The sequence below is a fragment of the Heloderma suspectum genome, chromosome 11 (assembly GCF_057233095.1).
Source record: "Heloderma suspectum isolate Gila_16-S chromosome 11, 16-S_ref, whole genome shotgun sequence".
Taxonomy (NCBI): domain Eukaryota; kingdom Metazoa; phylum Chordata; class Lepidosauria; order Squamata; family Helodermatidae; genus Heloderma; species Heloderma suspectum.
Window position 1 is genome coordinate 3,376,662 of NC_139468.1, and position 27,091 is coordinate 3,403,752.

A 27,091-nucleotide genomic window follows, 5' to 3' on the forward strand; every position below is an offset into this window, starting at 1 on the left:
CCAACTACATGGGGAGTCAGTGGGCTCTCCCACGCTGGAGGCCTTCAGGACGAGGCTGGACAGCCACCTGCCAGGGATGCTCTGACTTGGATTCCTGCATTGAGCAGGGGGTTGGACTCGATCTTCTTGCGGGCCCCTTCCAACCCTACTATTCTATGATTCTATGACTGCTGCCCTCTTGTAAGCTTTTTCATACATGTTACATTTCTTGCATAGAACATTTCTTCCTCCTCCCAAACGCACTTCGGTCACCTAAAGTGTTTGGTTTACTTTTGCAGTGATATTTTGCAAAGGGTTTCATGAACTATAATCATGACTATTAAGTATTTCAGAGCGTGGTCAAAGAAATCACTCACCACAAGGTGCCATTATCCTCGTGAGAGCAGCTCAGGGGCTACTCAAAAGTAGATGGGACAGAATTATAGGTGTATTCGTGCTCTGAAAAGAAATTACCTCAGCCCACTAAATCGGTGGCTTATTTCACAAACAAATGAAGGTGGAAACCAAACAACAGGGCCAGACCAAAACACTTTGATGCCCAAGGCAGAAAATCCACATGGTCCTCCCTGCATAGTAACACGGGGGCACAATCCACCAGACATACTCCTGTGCAAGAGCCACTGAAATGAACAGGAGCTGTGCCACCATGCTCTTGCACAGCTCCCGTTTATTTCAATGGGACTTGCACAGAAGATTTTCCTGCTGGATTGTGCCCTGTGGTTTCGATCTGCATCTTCTACTCTGCCACCCTTAATGGTGCCCAGCAGTGACCTGCAAGGGCTCGCTAGGCCTAAAACTATACACAATTGTGATCACTTTGAAAAAAATCCTGTTTATTTTGTTACAGATCGGCCCGTTCAATCCATCATATGAAAAGATTTTCAGTCACTTCCAAAATGTGAAGTACAAAGGTAGGAAAGAGAATGCCAACTGCAAAGAGTGTCCCAGTCCAAAATAGCCAAGTGAGAAGACTTAACCAGTTTAGGATATGCCTGCAGACAGTGCAGGTTAACTCATCAGTGGCTACTGGTGTGGGGTTGGTTTGCTAAATGCAGCTTGCTTTTGTACCTGGTTCATAGAATGCAGGAACCTCCAAGCGGAATGTACCAAACTGTTTGCAAGCAAGCCAGTTTACTGATTAAAAAAAGAAATGTGATACGTTCTGCCTGTGTTCCATCCACCAAAATACCCCCACCCCACCCTGGTTATTCCTTATACAGGGATGACAGTTAGGAAGCCACCTGCAGTCAAGCAGCTGTCATGAGGACAACACTGGATCACCTCTGTGCTCAGCAAAAGGAGCATTTTCAGCAACCAGTCATGCTGATTGGCTGTAATTGCTCTGACTTTTAGAGCAGAATATATTGGTTTGGTTCACACATGACACTAACCTATGGTATGGGTTGTTGAATTCTGGATTAGTTGTGACGTGTAAATGCGGCTGCGGTAACAAACCATGGTTTGTTAACCATGAACAACCCAGAAGGAGAACCCACGTTTTGTTATTTGGGTTGTGAATTCTAGGTTGTTTAAACCATGGGTTGTTATAAGTGAACCCAGAACTGTGAATTTTTAATGGTTTGTTTCACCAAGCTACAGAAGTAGCAGGCAAGAGTAGTAAAACAAACAGCTGATCTACATGCCAGTCCTATAGCGCCGCAAAGACATTTGGGATACAGGGAGGGAGTAGGTGGAGGAGGAAGGAAGGAAACAACCCAGGGATTGAGAAAACAAACCACAGTTTATTCTATCATCTGCCAGACAAACCTTGGGTAGGGCAACAAACCATGGGTTAAATAAACCTTAGCTAGATGCACAGTTACAGCCAATCAGCGTGGGTGACTGCTGATAGCACTAATTTAGCTGAGCACACAGATGGGCTATCCCATCTGGAATGATGGAGAAGGGGATGAAAGTAAAAGATTAGGGAGTGTTCCACCTAAAAAGAAAAAGTTGAGAGGTGGGCTGTTAAAAATACAGTTAATAAAACACGGGCCATCTCTTTCAGATCAGGAAACCTTCATCCCAGGTTTCAATATCCAAGATTTGCTCCCAGACAGACTGGATGAATATTACCGCTATGAAGGATCCCTGACCACACCTCCTTGCTACCCAAGTGTTCTTTGGACAGTCTTTCGAAAACCGGTACAAATTTCAGAGGACCAGGTAAGTTTCCATAAAACATATATTATTCTTAGTTAAAGTTGGTGGTGTTGCCTGTAATTTTTTGTGATGAGTATACCTGCCTTCAGAGTTTTACACCTACTTACACAACCTTCTGAAACCTTGACTGATGCTCCTTCTGCAATGGCCATTTCTCCCATCTACCGTATTCGCTTCATATAGCTTCCAATGGACTCAAATTAGAGATTAAACTCAAATGTCTACGCTAGTACTTAATTTCAGAAAATAAAGTTGCCAGAACTAATCTAACTGAAAGCCATATAGTATGACCTGAATCAAAAATGTATTGTTCCATCCATGCAAGCAATTAGTGGACAAACTGAGAATTGCATCCCAGCATTCCATGAAACACTGCAAGAGACCTGGGGCATACGTGCAGCATACCTGCTTGTGGCACCAACATCTCTTGGGCAAACCCTGCCTATATGCTGAAGGTGGCCACAGTGAAACACCTGTCTGAGCGTTCCAGCACAAGCCCCGTGTCTTCTGCAAAATCAAAACAAAACTGAAGCATATGCACTAATGGCCAAATTTGAATGCAGGTAATGCGTGTAGACAACCAGATGAGCACATCCACATTCAGACTGGGCTGACATAAAAAGAAACTGGCAGAGACGGAATATAAACCCCAAATGTGGCTGATTTAATGAGCCCTCATAAAACATACTGAAACATGCTAAGGCTGCAGTCGTATACGTGTACCTACCTGGGAGAAACTCAGTGGGGCTTACTTCTGAATAGACACATGCAGGATTGCATTTAACTGTGTGTGTGTGTGTGTGTGCGCGCGCGTGCGCAGGTCTCCTAAATTCTGTTCTGTGCCCACACATATACACACACCTGCACAGCTTCCCATAATTATGTCAGCCATGACAACCACTAGCAGACTTCCAGATCTCCACTGTGTATATCAGATAATAATGTTACCAAATCTGTATTTTTCTTGTTACACAATTTGCATGTTTAATTCTGCTTTGGTTTGCAGCCAGTAGCGTAACAAGAGATAATACATTCAAGCTACCGCAAAATTAAACTGGATATTAGGTGAAACTGTTCAGCTGTAGCAACAATTGGGCAATGGAAGATATTGCCCAAGGAAAAGGTGCCTTTCTATTCTTGCTATTCAGCTGACATGATAACGCTTGTGTATTTTGCTCACAGCTGCTGGCCCTGGAAACGGCTTTGTATTGCACACAGCCTAATGATCCTGCCCCCCTGGAAATGGTGAACAACTTCCGGAGAGTCCAAGAGTTCGATGAAAGGCTAGTTTCTGTCTCCTTCCGACAAGGTAAGCAACATAAGATTGTGCAAAGAAATGCTCAAATGATTGCTTAGTTTGACTTTGAGGAAGGATAGTTGAGGTGGTGGTGACCGAGCACTCAAGTCCACCAGTGAGTTGGCAAATAATATTTCTCCACAGATTTCGAATACAGGATCCATATAGGCATGTGTTCTTTACCAAGGATATGCTTAGTTTAGGCCACAACTCTTTACCCACTTACCTGGGAGTAAAACACACTAAACTCACTTCTGAATGGATATGTCTGTAGGATTATGCTGTTATTCACAAGATCTAAAGGAATCCCTTTCCTTGGTTTAGGAAAATACCACATGTGGGCACTCACAATCTTGAGACCTCCCTTTCACATTTTATAAAAGATATCAATCTTGTCTGGCAGAAGAACGAATTAATAAAATCTAATTTTGCCTCCCACCTGCTTTTGCAACGATCAGGTTTAAGTGCTGTAACAAACAGAAAACTCGTGTTGATGTTTTCTTAATGAGTGTTGACTCTCACAACTGATTTGTTCCAATGCACAATGAGATCCCGATCTCTACCAAAATCCACACAGGATGCAGCCGGGTGGAAGGGTCCAAACACATGTGCCACTGTTGTGAGGCTGCAAGATCTGATACTTACGGCCTGTACCTTAGACAAAAAAGATATAAAGAAATAAAGATTCAGGGTTGCAGAATGTCATAATGCGTTATGGCAGGAGTGGGCAACAGGTGTCCACTTTCTGGAAAAAAATAGCGTCTGTAGTGGCAGGGGAGCCCCAAAAACGTCAAAATGAGGTTGCTCCAAGCTAATTTTGACCCTTTCAGCACTCCATTGCTGCTATGGATACGTATTTTTTTAAAAAAATCAGCACCATGGGCGGTGGGGGGAGTGCAGCCCACAGGAGGGTTTAAGGGTGCAAATGGCCCCCAGACCTCCCGAAGTGACCCATCCCTGCTTTATAGCAATGCTGTAAGTGTGTTATGACATTGCATTGGCCTACGTTCAGATGGCCAGGGTGGGAGGCATAGGCCCTTGCTACCAAAGATCCTATTTTACCCTACCCATAACAATTTTCACCAGAAATAACTAAGAATAACATTCTGAAAATGTTATTCTTCACACAGGCAGACTTTGGCCTACCACTGCTTCTCTGCCAGCTGAACCAAGTAGCCTAGTGCAGCTGAGATCCTGTTTTCTTCCTGCACTCAGAGTATGGAGTCTGGCTCAGCAGCGGTGCCCCCATTCCTTGGAACTAGATCAAGCAGCTAGACTGTCTCTGCATCTAAAACAAATAAGAAATTTAAATTGTGTGCGGAGATCTCAAATTCCCCTCAGATTTATTTACACAAAATTGAATGCTCATTTCCCCAATGCTGTTTTTATAACAAACACAGCTATGGATGCTGTTGTATTTTGGGTGTTTCAAAAAACAGAGTGTGAAGTTTTGCATTTTGCAGAGTAAATGTTATTGTCTTTATCAACAAGACTTATTTGCATTTTAAACTGGCACTTGTGGCCGCTCTACACTGCACCCGCCATCGCAGCGAATTCGGCGTCCCGTCAGGTTAAGCACTCTCACATTAAAACGTGATTATCCACACTCACCCATTTTCCCCATTGCAGTGCTTCATCGAATGCGCAAGCTCAGTTCACACTCGAGCACTGTGCTGTTTTCCTGCACGTGCTTGTCTGACCTCGGATGCTAAGCAAGCAGGGTCGGCCCCGGTCAGTAGTTGGATGGGTGACTGCCTGGGAATCAGGCTTCCTGTACTGAGCAGGGATTGTTCTATCCCTTCAAATGAGACTAAGTTTGACCCCCTCCTATCCCCCGCTCAGGATGTTGTTTTTTAAATTAAGGCGTTATCCTCGCAGAATCAGGGCTTCTCTGCGATGTTTTTTTTTTTTCTAATTCAGGCATGATCTTCGAAGATGCGAAGTGAAGCTTCACAACTTCGAATCTTCGAAGATCATGCCTGAATTAGAAAAAAAACATCGCGGAGAAGCCCCGATTCTGCGAGGATAACGCCTTAATTTAAAAAACAACCTGAGCTGGGGATAGGAGGGGGTAAAACTTAGTCTAATTTGAAGGGATAGAATAACCCCCTGCTCAGTGCAGGAAGCCTGATTCCCAGGCGGTTGCCCATCCAACTACTGACCGGGGCCAACCCCGCTTAGCTTCCAAGATCAGACAAGCGTGCACACATCCAGCCCTTTGCTTGTTGCTGAGGAAACAGGGGCTGCTGAGGAAGCTATGCGATCAGTAGCCAGAAGAAGACATGGGGTCGTTGAGAGCTGTGATTGGACAGGAGGGAAATACAAACACTGCTGTATATGGACAGGCGGGGGAGGGGACTACGACCGGATACGGTAGCGAAGGCAGAAAATCAGAGCACATTAAGGGGAAATACCAGGATATTAAGGTACTGAAAGCGGGAGCACGGAAGTGGGAAATTCCGGTTCCAGTTCGAGGCGGGTACTGTGTAGTGTGAAAGGCGGGCAGTGAAACCTCATTGGAAACAAAAAAAGGCAGTAAGTGTAGATCCAGCCTTGATGATATTACAATCTGAAATGTTAGATATCAATCTAAGTCTGGCCAAATTTCAATTCCCTACCCCAGAGTGTGGAATTTTGAAAATTGTATCAGAAGGACTTACAAGTAGGGATGTGCGGAAGTCACTTACCTTTTCAACAGGGTGATTCGTGGAGGAGGGGAGGCGCTCCGCACCTCCCCCCGAAATCCTAACCTGGCTGGCTCCGCTCCGCGGCAACTCCATGGAGCCGCCAGCTGGGTGCATTCGCAGGCGTGTGGAGCCTGCGGACGCAAATGGCGGCAGCTACAGCGGCCGCCATTTGTGTTCCCTTTTTTTGCCCTGATAGGCTACGTAAATATTTATGCAGCCTATCACGGCCTCTGCAGGGACGCAAATGGCGTCCCTGTGTTAGCCGTGATAGGCTACGTAAGTATTTATGTAGTCTATCACGGCAAAAATGGGGAAGCGAATGGTGGCCACACATGCGGCCGCCATTCGCAAAGCAGCATGAACGGCACCAGGTAAGTGCTCCGTTTCATGCGCCTTTCGCGGGGTGGTGGGGCGGGGGGGCTTTGTTCCACCATGGATTTTGGGGGGCCGAATGCATTGGCATTCAGCCTCACTGAGATCCATGGCGGAATCCTCTGACATCCCTACTTATCAGCAGAGAGCAACTCATTTTGGGCGCAGCACTCTCCCATACTCTGATATTAAAAGGGATGTGCCTCCTCCCCCACCCCACCCCACCCCACCCCACTTCCATAGCTTTTACATTTATTGGTGTTTGTTTTGTTTCGTATAAGGGTGCCAGGGTTAACCCTGTTTTATTTCCTAAAAACATATGAAGTTGGCACAAGCGCCTGCCAGCGATGAGGATCTTTTTGACGTGGCACTCCTGTGTGGCACTCCTGTGCATCTAAAAGGAATCACCACTTTGCATTGCAGGGAGACTCTTTCTGGGGAGTTTCAAAGGATCTGACGAAGTCCTTCAGGAGACTGAGTTTGACACGTAAAAAACAAGAAAGGCTCATAACGCTGGATTGCAGAGATCCACCGTCATGGGTGTAAAAATTAGCCATCTGATTCATGTGAAATGTGAGGCCAGCATAATTGGCTGAAAGCTTACTGTGTGGTTCTGCGTGGTTGACAAATCAATGCAGAGATAACCACAGTCAAAAAGCAAAAACAAACCGCAACACTATGCGTGAACATTACTGTGGATCAGTAATGTTCATTATTATTACCACCTTGCTTCTTTTGCACAAACTGGACTGCAGCATCAAAGCATGTCACTTTACAATGAAGAAAGTGAAATTACCATGCAATCTTATGCATCTTTATTCAGCAATAAGCCCCACTGTATTCAGCGGGGTTTATTCTGTTGATCATGAATAGAATTTCAGCTTTAATTGGTTGTTTTATCCTGCAACTATATACGAAGCACTTAGGAGGGATTCTGCACTGGATTTCTAAAGTGCTTGAAATTTAAGTGCTTTAAAATCACAGGGCAAAACCCCTAATATATACAAACATCAACAGGGTACATGGCAGTTCCAGTGCTGGGCAGAGAGGCATTCACACTGGAACATGAGCCAAACAGTGGGCAGAACACCTCTTCTGCAAGTCACTCCAGAAGTACAGTCAAGGCCGGAAATACTGGAACAAGGATAACTGTTCTGGCAGTTGGCCTCTGTATACCACCACACTGAAGTTGAAAGGAAACAAACCCAGATGGGAGTGAAGTCAGGACTTTCAGCTGTAATTCAAGGGGTTGAACAAAAGTGGGGCACCAACCATTCAGGAAGGACAGCCAGTGGTATACACACACACCCATCGTTGGTGGCCCATAAGTAATGGAACGAATGGCTGACAAGCAGCTGCATGGCCAGGTGTGGCCTGTTTCCTGGGTACCCCATGACAAATCAAGCAGATAAAAGGCCTGGAGGTGGTTCTGAGTGTTACATTTGCATTCGGTAGCTGTTCACTGGAACTCCCAACATGAGGTCCAAAGAGGTGTCCATGCGAGTGAAGGAGGCCATCATTAGGCTGAGGAAACAACATAAACCCATCAGAGAGATAGCAAAAACAGTAGGAGTGGCCAGTACAACAGTTTGGAACATCCTGAAAAAGAAGGAATTAACTGGCAAACTCAGCAACAGCAAAAGGCCTGGAAGACCACGGAAGACAACTAAAGTGGATGACCGCAGAATTCTGCTCATGGTGAAGAGGAACCCTTTCACAACATCTAGCCAGGTCAAGAATGCTCTTGAGGAGGTGGGCATGTCATTGTCAACATCTACAGTCAAGAGACGGCTTTATGAATGTAAATACAGAGGCTTCACAACAAGGTGCAAACCACTGGTAACGCTCAAGAACAGACAGGCCAGATTAGCTTTTGCCAGCAAACACCTAAAAAAGCCTGCCCAGTTCTGGAATAAAATTCTTTGGACTGATGAAACCAAGATTAACTTGTACCACAATGATGGGAAGAGAAAAGTATGGAGAAGGAAAGGAACAGCTCATGATCCAAAGCATACCACATCATCTGTCAAACATGGTGGAGGCAGTGTTATGGCATGGGCATGTATGGCTGCCAATGGAAGCGGGTCACTGGTGTTTATTGATGATCTGCCTGCTGATAAAAGCAGCAGGATAAATTCTGAATTGTATAGGGCTATACTTTCTGCTCAGATTCAGCCGAATGCTGCCAAACTGATAGGACGCCGCTTCATATTGCAGATGGATAATGACCCAAAGCATACAGCAAAAGCTACCCCAGAGTTTCTCAAGGCAAAGAAGTGGGCTGTTCTTCAATGGCCAAGTCAGTCACCTGATCTACCCCAATAGAGCGTGCTTTTCACTTACTGAAGACAAGACTGAAGGCAGAAAGACCCACAAACAAGCAGCAGCTGAAGGCAGCTGCAGTGAAGGCCTGGCAAAGGATCTCGAGGGAGGAAACTCAGCATTGGGTCATGTCCATGGGTCCCAGACTTCAGGCAGTCACTGACTGCAAAGGATTTTCATCCAGGTATTAAAGGTGATCCTTAAGTTTGAAAGGATGTTGGTTTGTTCCATTACTTATGAGCCACCAACGATGGGTGTGTGTGTATGCCACTGGCTGTCCTTCCTGAATGGTTAGTGCCCCACTTTTGTCAAACCCCTTGAATTACAGCTGAAAGTCCTGACTTCGCTCCCATCTGGGTGTGTTTCCTTTCAACTTCAATGTGGTGGTGTACAGAGGCCAACTGCCAAAACAGTTATCCTTGTTCCAATATTTCTGGCCCTGACTGTACTTCCAGGGGCACACCAACCATGCTGTTTCCCTGAGTCACCTGTCTTTATTTAATCCTGTGTCATGCTGGGACCTCTTGGGATGTCCATTTGCTATTAAACCAGCTAAATCTTTGACACTCCCACACTCAGGTCATATAAAATGTAAAATAAACTCTAGAAATAAAACTAAAATAACCTCTGGCACACTGCCAACTTCTACCCATTCCAAAGATAGTGTGATGCGTGCGCACCTCCCTCATGTCTGAGCGTCGAGAAGCTTCAGGGGCCCCAGGATTTACTTAGGGTTCGGTTTCTTTAGAAGGAGATTTATGGCATGTCCATGATACAAGGTGTACATATAAGCATAAGCTGAGGGCTCACAGCATGAACACTCCAAGAGATTTGTGCTTTCCATCAGATGTCTGAGGAAACCCGCAGTGCCATAGGATTTCCTGCAGAAAGCAACTCAGCTGTCTGCCTCCTTTTCAGATCCAGTTTCAGAACAGTCTGACCATCACCTGACAGAGATTTAGTTTCTTCTATTGTTCTCAGCCCAGACTCAGTTAGCACATTCCTTAGGAATGGGGGAGAGAAAGGTATGCCCCTTTCAGCATGTTCTGTCTATGGCCACCTCTGAGGACAGCCACCTCTCAGCTAATCTCTATAACAGCAGGGAATCTGCCAGGCTAAACTTGCCCAACCAGTTTGACCCAATCTAGCAATCTCCTACTACCACAAGTTGGGGGATCCTGGACAGATCATTCACCCCCCCTACACACACACACATCAGTCTGATTACAATAACAAAGAAGGTGGGAAGGGATAAAGGCTTGGGGCCTCTCATGAGCCTTTCTTGAGCCTCCGCTTCCCATTTGTCTTTAACATGTAACAAGGCCAGCCAAAGCAGGGCACAGCACGGAGGCATCCATGATGGATTTTTTAAAGTGCGTCGCTTCAAATATGCCAAATTATTTAAAAGCCTCAAAATCCTGAATGAAGAATAAATCACTTATACAAAATACCATTTTGCTTCATATACATCATTCATAGGACATAGTCAAGCCCCAGGGCAGGGCTGGACAACTTCTGGGGGTCAGGAGGCTGCACTGCCCCGTGCCCCCACTGCCCCCTGCCCCCCTGAATTTGCTGCCAAAATTCGGTGATGCGGCAGCCAAAAGGCTCTGATTTCTCTTGAAAATAAGGTGGGGGGTGAGCACACACCTTGGGTGGAAACAAATCACACTCCTGGGAGGCTTCTGGGAGCAAGATTCTGCTTCCAGACAAGGTGCATGCCCCTCCCTTCACCTTGTTGGGTACTTTTGCCACCACCCCCACAGCAAATTTGGTGGCTGCCACACAAATGGCCAGGGGGGCACATTTGAACTACATGTTGCCCATCCCTGGTCTAGAGGTTGGCAAAACTGTGGCAAGATGCAAAGGGCCCGGGAAAGTCAGTCTCCAAATCCAGATCCACAAAAAGTAAGCCCAGATCAAGTTCATTCCACTTTTGTTGTAACTGTCTACTAATGGCTGTTTATTCTGGATGGACACCAGTAGCCATTTTTCTCCTTGATAGGGAGGACTAAGGGCATTATTTATATCCTTGTATGTTGGGCAACATGTTTACATCAATAGGTGCTGTACAAAATGAATGCATTGTACTTAAGGATCATGGCTGATCCGGAAAGCATTGAACGCCCAAAAAACCTCCACACACATACTCTAGTGTATACACAGAAGTATCCCATTAATTTTGGCAAGCGGAACAGCCCAGAAATCACAAAGGATCACATGCACAAGAGCTCTGTATGCACATCAGAGTTCCCACTTCACTAAGAATTCAGTGGACTGGATGTAAGAGAAAGTTAAGCATGCTTACATTCTATGGAGATTAATTGTTGAAGCTGCAAGTCAAACACTGAAGTCTCACTGAGCGCTCAGATTGAGAACAGATTTATATAGTATTTTCTTTACATGTACACCTAAACATACTACATGTGAATGAAGGCAAGCTTGTGTATCATACTGGTACAAACAGTCAAAATCACCTGCAGCTCCCTGTCATGTAATGTCTACAAAGGCCCTGAATTTTCTGACTTCGGAAGTCAACAGTTATTTACATTTATCTGAAAAGTAACAGCAACAAAGATGGCTAATTTTTCTGTAAACAAGGTTTTTATTAATTCTCTCTCCCTAAACAAGAGCAGTAACTAGTTTTGGAAATAATGGGCAGTGGGGGTTGTAGAGAGATTGTCTTTCTAACTGTATTATATTTTGTATTTTTGCATCTGTCACAGATTGGTAATAAAATATGCTCTGAGCAATGCCTTGTAAAGAATATTCATTCAAACAAACAGAAAGAAGTTAGGAAACAGAAATAAATTCATGTTTTTAGCACATTATTGGTTCTACTAGTAAAACCCCCAAAGGAGTTGAGTTCCGGGCACTGCATTTCAAGAAGGATGTTGACAAGCTCAGAAGGATTCAGAAGGCAACTACAAAGCCATTAAAAATGGAGACCAGCATTACTTAAGCAAACTTCTGGGTCAGGCAGCCTACCTGTTAGCCTGCTGCCTCAGGTGCTGTGACCTGTCCCACACACCTGCTTCTGGTGGAAACCCCAGCATTAGCCACCATAATCTTCATACTACTGCACACATGCAAATGAGAGAGAGAATGGTAATGAATGCTATCTTTTTAAAATAACAGAGATGTGCAAAGACCAGGGAGTCAAACCGAACCGGAAAAACAGGAAAAAAACGTTATTTCCTCCTGAAACAGAACTGAACCTGAACTGTTATCTAAAAGCCTTGAACCAGAACTGGAGCAAACCTGCAAAAGTACCTCCTCCCCTCCCTGCCCCCCAAATTCAAGTAACCAGTTCAGAATGAGCCGTGGGCTCCACCAAAAACGGTTCACTGATGCGGTATTCTCACTACTCTGTTCAGGTGTTCTCACATGAGGCAAGGATTGCTGGAGACACACTAGCTGGACCCACAATGTCTAGTGCCGCTCCATCCCCACCACCTTCTGCATATTGAAGGGCCAGTGCCTAGAGCTTGGGGCCTGGCATACTCAGGGAGGATCCCCGCACAATTTAGGACTCTGATCATGCAGGGTTCTCAACTGTGCAGGGAGCCTGTACAAAGACAGCAGCCTGCCAGACAATTGCCCCCCAAAGCATGGAGGGTGGTGCGGCTGGCGATGGGCATGTGATGGAGAACGAGTGCATCTCCCCCCTCCCCTCACTCAATTCAAACGGTGTGAGGAGGGCTGCTGGCTCCGCTAGAATAAATCCCACAAAATAAAAACAGCATCAGAGAGAATTCACGTATTTGGGGTCTGTCCAGGGTTTTATACTCCAGTCTCTCCTGGAGGGCTGGGCCTGGGAAGCGTCAGGCAGGGCTTGGACTGGAAGCCTGCTTCCTCTTTAAGGTGGGAAAGCACAGCAGCAGGCTGTAAAGGTGAATAGCTTGTTGGAGGAAGAAAAGGCGTTGCTCAGGACCAAGGCTCAGCCAGCCTCTGTTAAAGACAAAGAGCACAATTCAGCTGTGTCATTCCGTTAGCGCAAATGACATTGCGCTAGCAGAAACTGGGTTCTGAACTATGCGCAGGAGGAGAATCCAGCTAAAGTTACGTTTGCACCAGCGTGGTTGCACAAGCGGCTGTGTATCACGCGTGTGCAATCTGTTGCGCAACCGGTTGTGCAAACATAATAGGCAACCACTTGCACAACAGAAAGATATGGCGGAGCTCGGCTACCCTATTTGGGTTTGCAGAATGACCCCGTTGGATTCTGCCCTAAGTCTGCTAACTTACTTGAAAAGCTTTTCTTTCTAACCTTGGACAGGAAGACTTCTATACAAAGATTATATGATGATGATGATTTCACAGTGTCTGTGTACTGGCCAGGGCTGTAGAGTGCCCCAGGCAGTGTTAAGTGCAGCAGTGTGGTAACCTGGTCTCCAGGCCCTGAAAATTGGAGAGGTGGGTGAGCAGGCTATTATTAGCTTGCTCCCCCCTGCTCTGCAAATAGCCTTATATTAAAATTTCCTCATGTGAACTATATCTGAACTGGCTGGTTCATGCATGCCAAACCGGTTATAGAACCTTTACTGGCCTGAACCGGAACCAGACTGGAACAACTTCAGTTGCAGCTGAACCTGAACTGGAGTGGCTCCCAGGCAAATATTTATTTAGCTATTATACTTCTATCCTCCTCTTCCTCCAAGGAGCTCAGGACAGCTACATGTTTCTCTCTTGCCCTGCCTCCCGTTCTATCCTCAAAACAACCCTGGTTAGGCTGAGACAGAGTGACCAGCTCAAGGTCACCCAGCGAGCTTCCTGGCTGAATGGGGTTTTGAAGCCAGATCTCCCAGTCTGGCACTGTAACGCCTACTACCTCTTTCATTTGTACAACTGAACTGCTTGTCTGGAAGAGGGAAAAGAAAAGAAAACAGGATGTGAGCTAGGGGCTTGGCCCTCAAGGGATAACATTTGAAGTGACCCTAAAAGCAGCCTCAAGTAGAACAGGTAGTTTCAAATTAATTACTGCTGCAATTTTTCTAGGGAAAATCTCAGGCGCAGGATTCTAGATTGTTATAAGATTCCACTGTAGACGTATATTCTCTCTCTCTCTCTCTCTCTCTCTCATTTAAAGGGGAAGGCAAAAAACCACTGCTATCCCACCTTGATTTCACTCCATACATTAATTCCTCTCATATCCCTCTCCACAATTTTTTGTTTTTAATAACAGAGACTTGTGGCACCTGGCCCACACAAGGTTTTGCCACAATAAATATATTTGTGTCTTTGTTGGTTTTGCTGCAACAGATTCACAGGGGTAATGTTCTGGAATTTAAACAAAACTAGAATGTCTTTGTAAATCCACAACATTTAGCAGGAGGCATTGGAGTAGGTGTAGTGCCTGGATGTATTTTAGATTATTATTCAATAAGCATATTTGTTTCCAAGTACATGTATTAACTTTGCTCAGGTTTTAAGCTCAGGTTCTTTGGAGCTTCCCTGTGGCAAAACCCTCTTAAAATTCCAGGTGGCTCTCGTGCCCTCTTGAGCTCTTAAAACGACATTTGTTTTACTCCTACTGGATTTCTCTTTGATTTCTAACCTTTGGGAGATATCGAAGACCGCTGCAGCAATTACCATTCAGCCCAACAGATGGAAGATAGTGGAAACCCCAAGTCTTTGGATCCAGACACCACTGTCTGGTCAGGTAGAAATGAAAGTCAAACAAGCAGTATGTCATCTACTGTCCAAAAAGAGCAACAAAATGCAAGTCTAGTACATGCTTGCAGTGGTTTGGTAGGCAGTATTTGAACATACGGCGTAGACTTTCATTTCTCTAGTACTGGTGTTTGCTGCATGAGTGATGGTGTTTGTTGTTGTATGTCATTGTGAAGGTTGCATTTGTCAGCACTTTCTCATTTATGCCTAGGCTCAGCATGCCATTAGTTATTACTTTTCCTATCAATTCCATTATATCTCTTTCTATGATGACAAGAAAACTGAAACTTTGGCATGTTTATCTTTTCCAGCATTTGGCTCCATAGCAGTTGATCTTGGATTAAACTAGTGCTTATAACACTGGCAGTATTAGAAGATATTTGAGGATTGTTCTTCTAACAGTTCTCTCAGTTACTTATTACCTGCAGCAAGAGAGGTCAGAAAGGGACATGTAACAGGTGCAACACGGGACATTTTGAATATGCAGGGGTTGCCATATTGTGTGAACCCAGCCACTGTGGGTTATTTGAGGGTTAAACCCCTGCGCATAACCCTCAGTTTGTAGTAGGGTTATGTGAGGGTTGTTTAACCCTCAAATAACCCACAGTGGCCAGGTTCTCACAACACAGCAACCCACAGATCAGGGGATGCATATTAAAAATGTCTTCTGGCGCGTGCCATGGCTCATCACGGGTTAAACAACATCCGATGAGCCCAGCATGTCATGCAAACCGGGAGTACTTGGAAAGCATTATGGAGTCTGAGCAAAGCATTTCATACACATTCATCATGAGGATTCAAGTTTCGATTGTTAAGTAAATTTCAGAGTTAGTCTGCATATCCTGTCGTTCAAGCATGAGTAGCATCAGCCGTTCCTGATTCCTGTGCATAGATGCATGTGCAACGTATTGGGTCACATGCATAACTTGTTGCACTTCAGACTCGCATGCTGCAGTACACAGGTTTGTCGATAAGTGTGTTGTGTGTATTTGTTTTTCACACTGCATGGAAATCACTTGCTGAGGTCACTGTGTTTAGACAGTGTTTGGAAAGTGGGCTTCAGTTAGGAGGCAGGAATCACAAGGAATTTCCCGTCTGATAAAATTCTCCTTTTATCACCACCATGAAAATGTAGGGTCGTGTTCTTATTATTGTTATTATTGCTTTTAATTTTGTGAGCCACTCTGGCAATATTTATACTGAAGGGTGAGATACAAATTTATAAAATAAAATTTGCCCCTTTGGCTTTCCTAACTGGAATAACCAATAGATTTCTTCAGAGGTTTTGTGCCCCAGGTGCTTTTTTGTTTACAGAAAGAAAGTGGTAAGTGGCTGAAATCTGTGGACATTGTTTACTGCTGTGCAGGTGATACATTATAGGCCTCCCTCTGGGTAAATTCTGCACCCAGAGTGGGATGTTTACCACACGGGCCAGCTGCCTAGTAGACATGGGGGAGAACACAAATTGAAACAACCCTTGTGTCCTTATATTGTGGCAAAATGTCTCGGGCCTGCCCTAGCTATGAACCAGCACCAGCTATATGACCAGCAGGTTCTGTTAGTGATGTTTGCACCAGGTAGACCAAAGAAACCTAAACAGGCAACCAAGGGAGATGGAACAGCTGGTCCTTCCCAGTGTCCCAAATTCATAAGCAACAGTTCGTCTTCAGCTGACCTTTTTTTCACAGCAATTACAGGCAATTTGCAAAACCTCCCCCCACCCCACGCAGCAAGGCTAAGATTGAACCCCCCACCATTAGGAACGTAATTAGATTCTTGTTGATCTAACATTGACTTCAGTGGATTCATAGTGATTTTGCATTTCCGTTTTCCTTCTCCTGTTTGTCAAGATCCAGCACGAGGTGGACTGAGTGTGGGTATGTTCTCCTCGAGACCCCTTTGCCACCATTGCCACCTTTGTAATGTACAGTGTGATTATGGCTTTTCCCATCTGATCAAATTCTCCTTTCATCATCTCTCAGCCTGACCTCACTGCATGCCTTTCCAAAGCAATTCCTGGTCTGCAAATGAGACTGAATTCTACTAAATGGAACTAATGCAAAACCAATTAATTGTACATGCTTATTCACAGTGCGTCTTCTGTCCTAGGCCTTAGGGAAGCCTACAAAACTCACACAAGCTCTTCTTCAAGAAAACAGACATGGACACAGATATGATTGAGCCCAAAGCTCACACTGATTCCATAACAGATGATGGCTGGCCCAAGACATTGCAGAAAACACAAGTTAGATGCACAAATATTGGGCCAAGCTAGACTGAAATTAATGGGAACTGTGCAAGTAATATTAAAGACAGAAACACAATATTTAGCATTTGAGTAACTTGTTTCTGCTCCAAAGCTCTCTATCAAAGGGACAATTAATTTTTTTAATCCATGTTAGTCATGTACATTAGTCTTCACAAAATGTTCTTATCTATCATCTATCCAATTTGTTTCTGCTTTGAGGGCTTCTGTACTGTTTACAGCAGAAGCTGTTACAGTATCACAACAGATTAGGGACAAGCTCTCTGATGATCACATCTTACTAATAACTGCTTGCTTTTCTCTCTCCCACCTTCACCCACACCCAGGTTTTGTCCTCTTTGTCGTATTAGCCAGTAGCCTTGGCACTGTCCTTGTCATCGCTGTAGCCTTTTGGCTGATTCGAAGGAAGAAGAGGTAAGACTTTTGCTATTATTCTATGGGATGTTAGTGTAGTAGGTTCATGATCTCTACTGTTATATTTTCCTGTGCAATTAGCAGACCCAACCCATCATGTTTCTTCCAGAGTTCTTGCCCTTCCCACCACAGAACACACTCAAGAAGCCCACATTTGCTTTGACCTGGGTTGCAGCTCAGGGGCAGGGCACCTGCATTGCAACTGGCATGTGGCAAGTTCCGGGTTCAATCCCCAGCATGTCTAGTTAAAGAAAGAATCTTAGGCAGCAGAGCTAGCCTGGGAAAGGCTTCTGTGCCGGAGAATGTGAAGAACTGCTGCCAGACAGAGCAGACAGTATTGGCCTAGCTTCATACCATCAGTACACCTTGGCAGTGCACACATTACAAGGGTATAGAGGCGACTTTAAAATGTGTACATGTAGCAAGATACATATAGGTACATAAAATAAGGAGCTGCTAAGTCAGGCAAGCAGTTCATGTAGCTCAGAAAACCTGAGCTGTCAGGCAGGCATCCCTTTCACAGCACTGCTGAAATGCTTTAACTGGAGGTGCTGAGGATAAAAATTGGAACATTTTCAATGCAAAGCATGCACTCTCAGTTATGGCCCCTTCCCGAAGCAACTGTGCTTCTCAAAAGTGTTTCATAGTTGAGGACAAATCTATTCCACTCCAACTTTTTAAAGATTTCCATTGTCCTTCATTTACTTCATGAATTGCCCCTAAATTCCCAAGGTGCCTTTCCTATTCTTCTGGATTTGCAAATAAACACAACCGCTGTTAGATTATTTTTGACACTGTGAAGCTAATGAGCCAGCCCATTATTTCAACACATCCTCAGACTGGAACTCACATTTTACAATAGGTTCCAAAAACAGATAAGGGAAGATTCGGATAGCCCGTTAAGGACCGGTTCACAGGGTATTAATCTCATAATGGCACCTATTTTTTTTGCCACTGATGGCTGCTGCTCTTCAGAGAATAAAAGACTGAAGAGCCATCATGTGACAAAAACTTCAGGCATCCTGGCTATCATCTCATTATCACAACATGCCTGAATCCATTTGTGACCAGCTGCTTTCACAACTGGTTCACCACCACGTCCGATATGAGCTCAAACAGTTGAACTACCATTCTCCACTTCTGTACTCACAACCTCTAAAGTAGATTAAAACATGCACTTGACCCATTACTGTGCATTGTCGGAGTGGTGAAGTCCACCCTTTTGTCACTCCACTTGCAAGAATGATGAGGCTTGAAAATGACTGCTGATATTCTTTAATTGCAATTTCAGCCGTGGCTAACCACCCAGTTGCTCTGTTTTTCAGCATCAAAAGGGCAGGGGAAGACAAAGGGGTCATCTACAAGCCAGCCATGGTCAAAGAGGAGGAGAGTATCTCCAAAGCATGAGCTTCTGCGGTGCTACCCAAGTAGCCATTTGTTCGTGATTGAACATTTATGGGACCTTAACAGCTCAACAGCCCAAGCATTACTTGTATCTATATCTTGCCTTTGATTATCAATTAAGTCGGGGTTTGTTTGTTGTTTTTCCCCAAAGGGGCAGGTTCAGCTGTTCCCTTTTGTGCAATAGGATATGAAAGGACAAACAGAGTTTGTTGTCAAGTAGATGCAATAGGTATGTGCCTTAAAGCATAGCCAAAGGTATCCAAAAGAGTAAAAAAGGTAAAGGTGTCCCCAACCAGTCGTGTCTGACTCTAGGGTGTGGTGCTCATCTCCATTTCTAAGCCAAAGAGCCAGCGCTGTCCGAAGACGCTTCCGTGGTCATGTATCCAAAAGAGTACCAAGCAACTTATTAGGAGCCTGTGAGGAGCTTAATTTTTGTTGCAATTCTAAACATGAGATTTATGAACTACTCCTGCATGCTTGCAAGAAAGCAAAATTCCAGTTTGAAGAAAGCAGTTCATGTATATCTACTGTATAAGTGGGTTCTCCCAACCCACCATAATAAAACAAGTGCTGCTAATTCTAAGGAATCACATGAGAACATAAGAAGAGCATGCTGGGTCAGACCAAGTGTCCATTTAGTCCAGCATTCTGTTCACACTGGCCAACCAGCTGTCCACCAGGAACCCACAAGCAGGACACGAGTGCAACAGCTCCCTCCTGCCCATGTTCCCCAGCAACTGGTGTACATAGGCTCACTGCCTCTGGTACTGGAGGCAGCCCACAGCCATCAGGACTAGTAGCCATTGACAGCCTTCTGCTCCATGAATTTGTCCAACCCCCTTAAAGCCATTCAAATGGGTGGCCATCACTACGTCTTGTGGTAGCGAATTCCACAGCTTGACTATATGCTGTGTGAAGTCCTTCCTTTTATCTGTCCTGAATCTCCCACCAATCAGCTTCATGGGATGACCCCACTGGGTTCTAGTATTAGGAGTAGATCTAGATGACATTACTGGTACCAGCCTCAGATAACATGTCTAATGATGGAACTAGAACACTGGGGAATACCAGGAAGAAAACAAGCAAATTTGGATAGGAATCCTGCTTTGGGGGCAGAATATTAACATGAAAAATAGAAATGGAAGGGCAACTAAAATACCCAAAATATGGTGGATATATTCTTCTGTAGACCATCATTTTGAAACAGCATGCAGTATAGTTCTTTCTAGAATGTACGACCTCATGCTGCTGATAGGATACTGAATCTTTGAATGCTTCCCTCTTATAAAAACCTTCCCTCTGATTTGCTAGCACAGGGATGTTTTTATACAGGGCAATAATCCAACAATGGGATATTCCACCATTAGTCAAAAGCATGCCAGCCCGAGAAGGACTATATTACATGCATTTCTGCATGTTTGAATCAGCCCATAGAGAACACCAAGGGCATGCCTCGATTATAGCTCTGTACACACTGAAATTGATCCTCACTGTGTATACCCATAAAGGCAGCTAGCTGTGTGAACTGATTTGGGCCTTCCTATGCCAAGTGCAAGGAGAAAGGGCACTCATTTTCCTACAGTGCTTCTTTTTGGCTGTGTGTTTCATCAGCACCAAGCCTTGTGCTCACACATTTGTTTTCTGGAAGCACACCAGGGTGATTGGCAAAAGTCTAATTCTGTTTTCAACATTTTGGCTAGGACATGCCCGTTTCTTTATTATACAATGTAGTGACGCAGCGAGAAAAACAACACTCAGCTGTTTTTGACCGCCCCAGCTCAATGGATCAGGTCCCTTGTTAGAGCTGCGCACGCTGGAAGCAGCTATTCAGTAAAAACAACAAGCTTCAGGAGTAGGAGACATGTGACTGGGGGGGCGGGGGACACACATAGCAAGGCATGAGTCAAAATCCTCAGGCTTAGCAAGTCCTAAATCAGAACAGTGTGCCTTGGACCCTATTAGAAGAAGTTCCTTTTGTGGGGAGTTCTGGCTGTTAGTGTACACTACTGAAATATTGGCACCGGGAGATCTTGAGACACTGAAACCAGCAAGATTATAACAAAAACTGGGAAATGTACTGATCGCCTCTTTGAACTGTGTAGGATGTCAATTTTATTCCGCATCTACACCCTTTCCTTGTTTCTATCAGTCAGTTCTGCTAGCTAGTTTATAAAGCTTTTGTTTAAGGTGTGTAGTTTTATACAAGGAATTTTATTACTGTTATTTGGCTAAGGACAACACCTAATAAAAAATTAGGTGGGTGAGGGACTTCTATGAGAACCATGGTGGAACTCTGAAAGTAGAGAAAATTGGAGGTCAGAACCAAAATATTGGGGAGGGGGGAAGCAGCTTTAAAGGATGCTAGGACAGTTTATGGGAACTACAAATATTTTGGGTACAAAATCCTTTCATCAGAGCCAAATGAGAGCCAGTGTATTGCAGTGGTGAGAGTGACAGAATGGGAGCCGGGAGATCCGGGTTCTAGTCCCCATTTGGCCATGGAAGCTCACTGGGTGACTTTGGGCCAGTCACAGACTCTCAGCCCAACCCACCTCACAGGGTTGTTATTGTGAGGATAAAAGGGAGAGGGGGAGGATAATGTAAGCCGCCTTGGGTTCCTTGCAAGAGGAAAAAAGGCGGGATATAAATGCAATAAATAAAAATAATAAATAAATGTAAGAACATTAATATAGGCAGTGTTTCAAAAGCAAGGAATTTTAAAAAAATGTATTTCCATGGAAATAAAATACTGTGTTCAGAAAATCTCATGTACAGAAGCCAAAAAGGTGGAAAATAGTGTATAATCATGTGCTGATGTTATCTTCTTAGAGACACAATCTCGCCTAATTAAGTGCTTTTAGGCACTTGATTTCAGCAGGAGAGATTTATGCACTTGCTTAATTCTCCCAGTGAAATAAATTAGTGATAGAAAAGCTTAACAATGAAATCCTATGCAAGTCTACTCAAATAACCTCTGCTGAGTTCCACGAGACTTACTCTCAGATATTTATGTATAGTATTGCAACCTAAATATTACTGCAGGGGTGGGGATGTGTGACCCTCTGGGTGTTTCACCCTACCACTCCCATCAGCCCTAGCCAGCTATGGGAGTTGCAGGCCAAAACATTTGGAGGGCCACAATTTACCCACCTCTGCTTTACTGGATCATACCCTTAAGTCAAAACTAGCTTTCTTAAAAATTAAGAGCAATAAGTGAGAGATGTAATCTGTAATATTATATTATGTACTAGGTTTACTCAGGGTTAAACACAATGGGCTAAACTTTTGTTCAGCGGATCTAAAAAATGAGATTCAGCCAGTTGGCCCAAGAGGTCTAGTCTCTTTCCTGATCCCCCCGAAAGCTGAGAACCGCCTTACTGCCACCCCATGATTTTAGAAAACTATAGAGCAGTGCAGTTCTTTAACCGAATTCCATGGAGATCATCAAGACTGATTCATCCTTAAGGTGGTCCACAAACCACGAAAGCCTAATTTCAACTACATGTAAAGCACATCATTCCAAAATGCAAAACCAGCTTCAAGTTGGCATAAGTAGTTTGTGAGTCAGACTCCAGGCATTTTTCAAATAAAATAGGTCAAATAAAACACTCTAATACCACCATTTCCTCTGAGATTATAATGAAATAATGTTAGTGTTGGGCTAAAGATACCTGGTTTCCTCCTGGTGTAACAATAGGTGGAAGCGGCAATTTTGTACAGAAGGTTCTACCTTATAATAACAAAAGTCTTGTATAAACAAAATCAGTAATTTTCATCATACAATAAATATTTTTATTAAGAGTTTTGCGGTGACTCCCTTTCTTCTACAAATATTTATTGAGCTATAGATAGATATAGATATCATGCAAAATTCTGGATGGTAGCCAAGAAATGTTTCCTCTTGCATTTCCTGAACTCTCTGCCAAGTGATGTTGCTCATGTAATCTACAGTTGAGAATTCTGCCTTGCACTCAGATAGCAAGCAAGTTACCTTACGAAGGAATGCCTTGTCCCTATAGTGGAGATACAAATTACCCTACAGGCATACCGGGGCCAGTTTTTAAACAGCGTTCTGAGGAACCCTGGGGCAGCTCAGTGAGAAAATCAGCCATAATGGGCAAGCAGCCTCTGTAAGACAGCTTGTCCACCTCTACTGAAATTCCCTTGCTGCATCAACTGCAGGGGAGAGTTCAGTGTGTTTTAATTAGACTCTCAGTTCTTGTGAGGCCAGCAGGCCCATTTAGTTCCCTACGCGTGCACCCAAGGACATATTCCAGAATCTTATATCCCATGTGGGGTTCTGCAGCTGACAAAGTAATGTTGGATGGATTTCTCAAAAGGTAGAAAGCACTGCTGCCACACTGATACATTTACAGTGCCGTCCTCTGCGTATTTACTCAGAGGTAAGTGCCACTGATTTCAGTGGGGCTTTGTTGTTGTTTATTCATTCAGTCGCTTCCGACTCTTCGTGACTTCATGGACCAGCCCACGCCAGAGCTTCCTGTTGGCCGTCGCCAACCCCAGCTCCCCCAAGGTCGAGTCCATCACCTCCTGAATATCATCCATCCATCTTGCCCTTGGTCGGCCCCTCTTCCTTTTGCCTTCCGCTTTCCCTAGCATCAGCATCTTCTCCAGGGTCTCCTGTCTTCTCATGATGTGGCCAAAGTACTTCAGTTTTGCCTTTAAGATCATTCCCTCAAGTGAGCCTTCTGGCTTTATTTCCTGGAGTATGGACTGGTTTGATCTTCTTGCAGTCCAAGGCACTCTCAGAATCTTCCTCCAACACCACAGTTCAAAAGCATCTATCTTCCTTCGCTCAGCCTTCCTTATGGTCCAGCTCTCGCAGCCATAGGTTACTACGGGGAATTCCATTGTTTTAACTATGCGGATCTTTGTTGTCAGTGTGATGTCTCTGCTCTTCACTATTTTATCAAGATTTGTCATTGCTGTCCTCCCAAGAAGTAAACGTCTTCTGATTTCCTGGCTGCAGTCAGTGTCTGAAGTAATCTTTGCGCCTAGAAAGACAAACTCTGTCCCTGCCTCCACATTTTCTCCCTCTATTTGCCAGCTCTGTTCTTACTGTTGCTACTTGGTCGTTATACAGATTCCTCAGGAGGCAGACAAGATGACTCGGTATCCCCATACCACCAAGAACTTGCCACAATTTGTGATGATCCACACAGTCAAAGGCTTTAGAATAGTCAATAAAACAGAAATAGATGTTTTTCTGAAACTCCCTGGCTTCCTCCATTATCCAGCGGATATTGGCAATTTGTTCTCTAGTTCCTCTGCCTTTTCTAAACCCAGCTTGTACATCTGGCAATTCTCGTTCCATGAATTGGTGGAGTCTACCTTTGCAAGATCTTGAGCATTACCTTACTGGCATGTGAAATAAGTCCCACTGCTCGATAGTTTGAACGTTCTTTAGTGTTTCCCTTTTTTGATATGGGGATATAAGTTGATCTTTTCCAATCTGGTGGCCATTCTTGTGTTTTCCAACTTTGCTGGCATATGGCATGCATCACTTTGACAGCATCATCTTGCAAGATTTTAAACAGTTCAGCTGGGATACCGTCGTCTCCTGCTGCCTTGTTATTAGCAATGCTTCTTAAGGCCCATTCAACCTCACTCTTCAGGAGGTCTGGCTCTAACTCACTGACCACACCATCAAATCTATCCCCGATATTATTATCCTTCCTATACAGATCTTCCGTATATTCTTGCCACCTTTTCTTGATCTCTTCTGCTTCTGTTAGGTCCTTGCCATCTTTGTTGTTGATCATACCCATTTTTGCCTGGAATTTACCGCCGATGTTTCTAATTTTCTGGAAGAGGTCTCTTGTCCTTCCTATTCTATTATCTTCTTCCGCTTCTGCGCATTGCTTGCTTAAAAATAATGCCTTATCTCTTCTGGTTAACAGCTGGAAATTTGCATTTAATTGAGCACATCTCCCCCTATCACTGTTGCCTTTTGCTTTCCTTCTTTCTTGGGTTGCTTCCAGTGTCTCAGGAGACAGCCATCTTGCCTTCTTGGTTTTCTTTTTCTTTGGGACTTTTTTGTTGCCGCCTCCTGAACAATGTTATGAACTTCTGTCTATAGTTCTTCCGGGGCCCTGTCTACTAAATCTAGTCCCTTAAATCTATTCTTCACCTCCACTGCATATTCATTAGGAATATTAGTGAGCTCATATCTAACTGACCTGTTATTAATTATGAAGGCTACTCCATTTCTTCTGTGGTCCTCTTGTCCACAGTAGTAGATCTGGTGGTCATCTGATGTGAAGTGGCCCATTCCAGTCCATTTCAGTTCACTGACACCCAAAATGAGCATAGTAAGGCTAGATCTACACTAGTGCCTTGCATTGGTACTGAAGTGCACTGATTTCTGTTGGGGCACATTAGGCATTCGGTCTACATCTTTTCTAGCATGATTTCCAGCTTTTTATTCCTTTTTATCCAAAATATTGCAACAGATAGCATTTTGTGTGCTACAAGGTATAACTGCACAAGAGGGATATAGCATCACCATGATTATGTATTTATTTATTTATTTATTTATTGACTTTCTTAATCGCCCACCTGGCCAGTCACCTGGCCACTCTGGGTGATGTACAGCAATACAACAGTTTTAAAACAATAAAATTCTACATTAAAACATCATATTTCTAAAACCCTAACCCACCCTGAATGCCTGCCTGAACAACCACGTTTTTAATGTGTGGCAGAAGCTCATTAAAGAGGGGGCTTGGCAGAATTCCCTAGGGAGGGAGTTCCACAGAGTGGGGGTCACCACAGAGAAGGCCCTCTCCCTCGTCCTCACCAGCCTAGCTGTCCTGGCTGATGGGACAGAGAGAAGGCCATCCGAGGCTGATCTTGCTGAGCAGCCTGTCTGGTGTTGCTGGAGGCACTCCTTGAGATGGGCTGGGCTGGAACCATATAGGGTTTTAAAGGTCAAAACCAACACCTTGAATTTCGCCTGGAAAAGAACTGGTAACCAGTGCAACTCCTTCAGCACCGGAGTGATGTGATCACACCAGTCGCTCCCTTTAATCAGGCAAGCCGCTGCGTTCTGTACGAGCTGCAACTTCTGAACCGTCTTCAAGGGTAGCCCCACGTAGAGCTCATTACAGTAGTCTAGACGAGAGGAGACCAGGGCATGTACTACTGATGGGAGCAGATGGTCGGGAAGGTAGGGGCGCAGCTGCCATATCAGATGGAGTTGATACAGCGCTGTCTGGCTCACAGCTGACACCTCAGCCTCCATGGACAGCTGGGAGTCTAAAATGATGGGATTGTATCGATATGACACGAGGTATGGGTCTAGCCTCTGATTGCGACCATAAAGTTTTAGGTAGGAAAAGTGTTGAGATGACAGTGGAAATCTCTATTTCTGCACCCTTGGCATCCTGTTCCTCTCACAGTATGTCAGAAACACCACAGACTGAAGAAGCCCATCAGAGTGTTTGACCTTCATTCTAAATAAAAGTGGGATGTACACTAGAGGTGTAGCATCTGCACTCCCAGCAGGAATGGTCAGCCAGGAACACCTTACACCAGTGCTCTATGGCATCTCTACATGAGGCTTTTATCATTTTGTACTTTTGGGTCCTTTACATGAATGATGTTGTCAACCTCCAGGGTCTCTCCCATGCTTTATAACCTTTATCCTGGTTTTATTAAGATTGGGGAAAGTCCTGTGTTTCTTCTAGAAGCGCAATGAAGCACTGCAACAGCTCCATGTATTTCTGCAATTCTGCTATATCACAGTACCATCTAGTGGCTGTGTAATAAAGCATACAGAACGTGCAGAGAAAGGAAATCGCTGAAAAAAGCATGCGTAAGCACATGTCAAAGAGCTGATCATAATCTCGCAAAGAATATAGAAGCAGAAGCGGCAATAAAGGTGTGTGATAAAGCCTCGGTGTAGAGAAGCCCCCAGTGTCTGCAACCACTCCCTGTGCTTTTCCAGGAATAATTCAGAAATATATTTATAACATATAAAGCAGAAACTGCTTCGGCCCAGCATACCACTGAGGCTGCATCCTGCAATGTGCCCTATTAATATCTCCAAGATCCTTTGGGGCACCCAACAGCCTTAAGAGATGTGTTCTCAGTGATCTCCCCCATCACACAGTTACGGAACTTCTTCCCACAGCAGATATGCCAGGAGTCCAAGCCTGGCTGCTCTTCAGAAGCACTGCAAGTCCCAGGCTTTCTTCACACAGAGCTTTTATCCTGGGATTGAGATTGCTCCTTTGTGGAAGTTTGTGGGCTCTTTTGATCATGCTGTGACCCTCCAAGGCGTCTCCTGCACTAAGTGCCCTTTGTTCCGTTTTTAAATAGATCACAGATAATGAGCTATCAAATTACCCCGTTGTGTTCCGCTTCAGTTCCCTCCTTGAAAAGAGGAAAAGCGGCAAGAAGAGGAGCGAGATCAATGAAAGATACCGGAAGACTCAGATACGGGGAGAAGGAGGGGAAAGGGGAGGGGGA

At 44.5% G+C, this 27,091-nt stretch overlaps 1 protein-coding gene across 1 annotated transcript in view; it reads left to right on the top strand.

Annotated features, from left to right (window-relative positions):
* The window catches only part of CA12 (carbonic anhydrase 12), a 41,672-nt gene extending 20,864 nt beyond the window's left edge, over positions 1–20,808 (top strand). Inside the window, exons 6-10 of the mRNA XM_084816662.1 lie at positions 848–911; positions 2,009–2,166; positions 3,346–3,472; positions 17,107–17,194; positions 18,520–20,808. Coding sequence (XP_084672788.1) covers positions 848–911; positions 2,009–2,166; positions 3,346–3,472; positions 17,107–17,194; positions 18,520–18,601 — 519 coding nt within the window. The 3' untranslated portion in view covers positions 18,602–20,808. The remainder of the gene's footprint in view (positions 1–847; positions 912–2,008; positions 2,167–3,345; positions 3,473–17,106; positions 17,195–18,519) is intronic.
* The last annotated feature ends 6,283 nt before the right edge of the window (positions 20,809–27,091 follow it).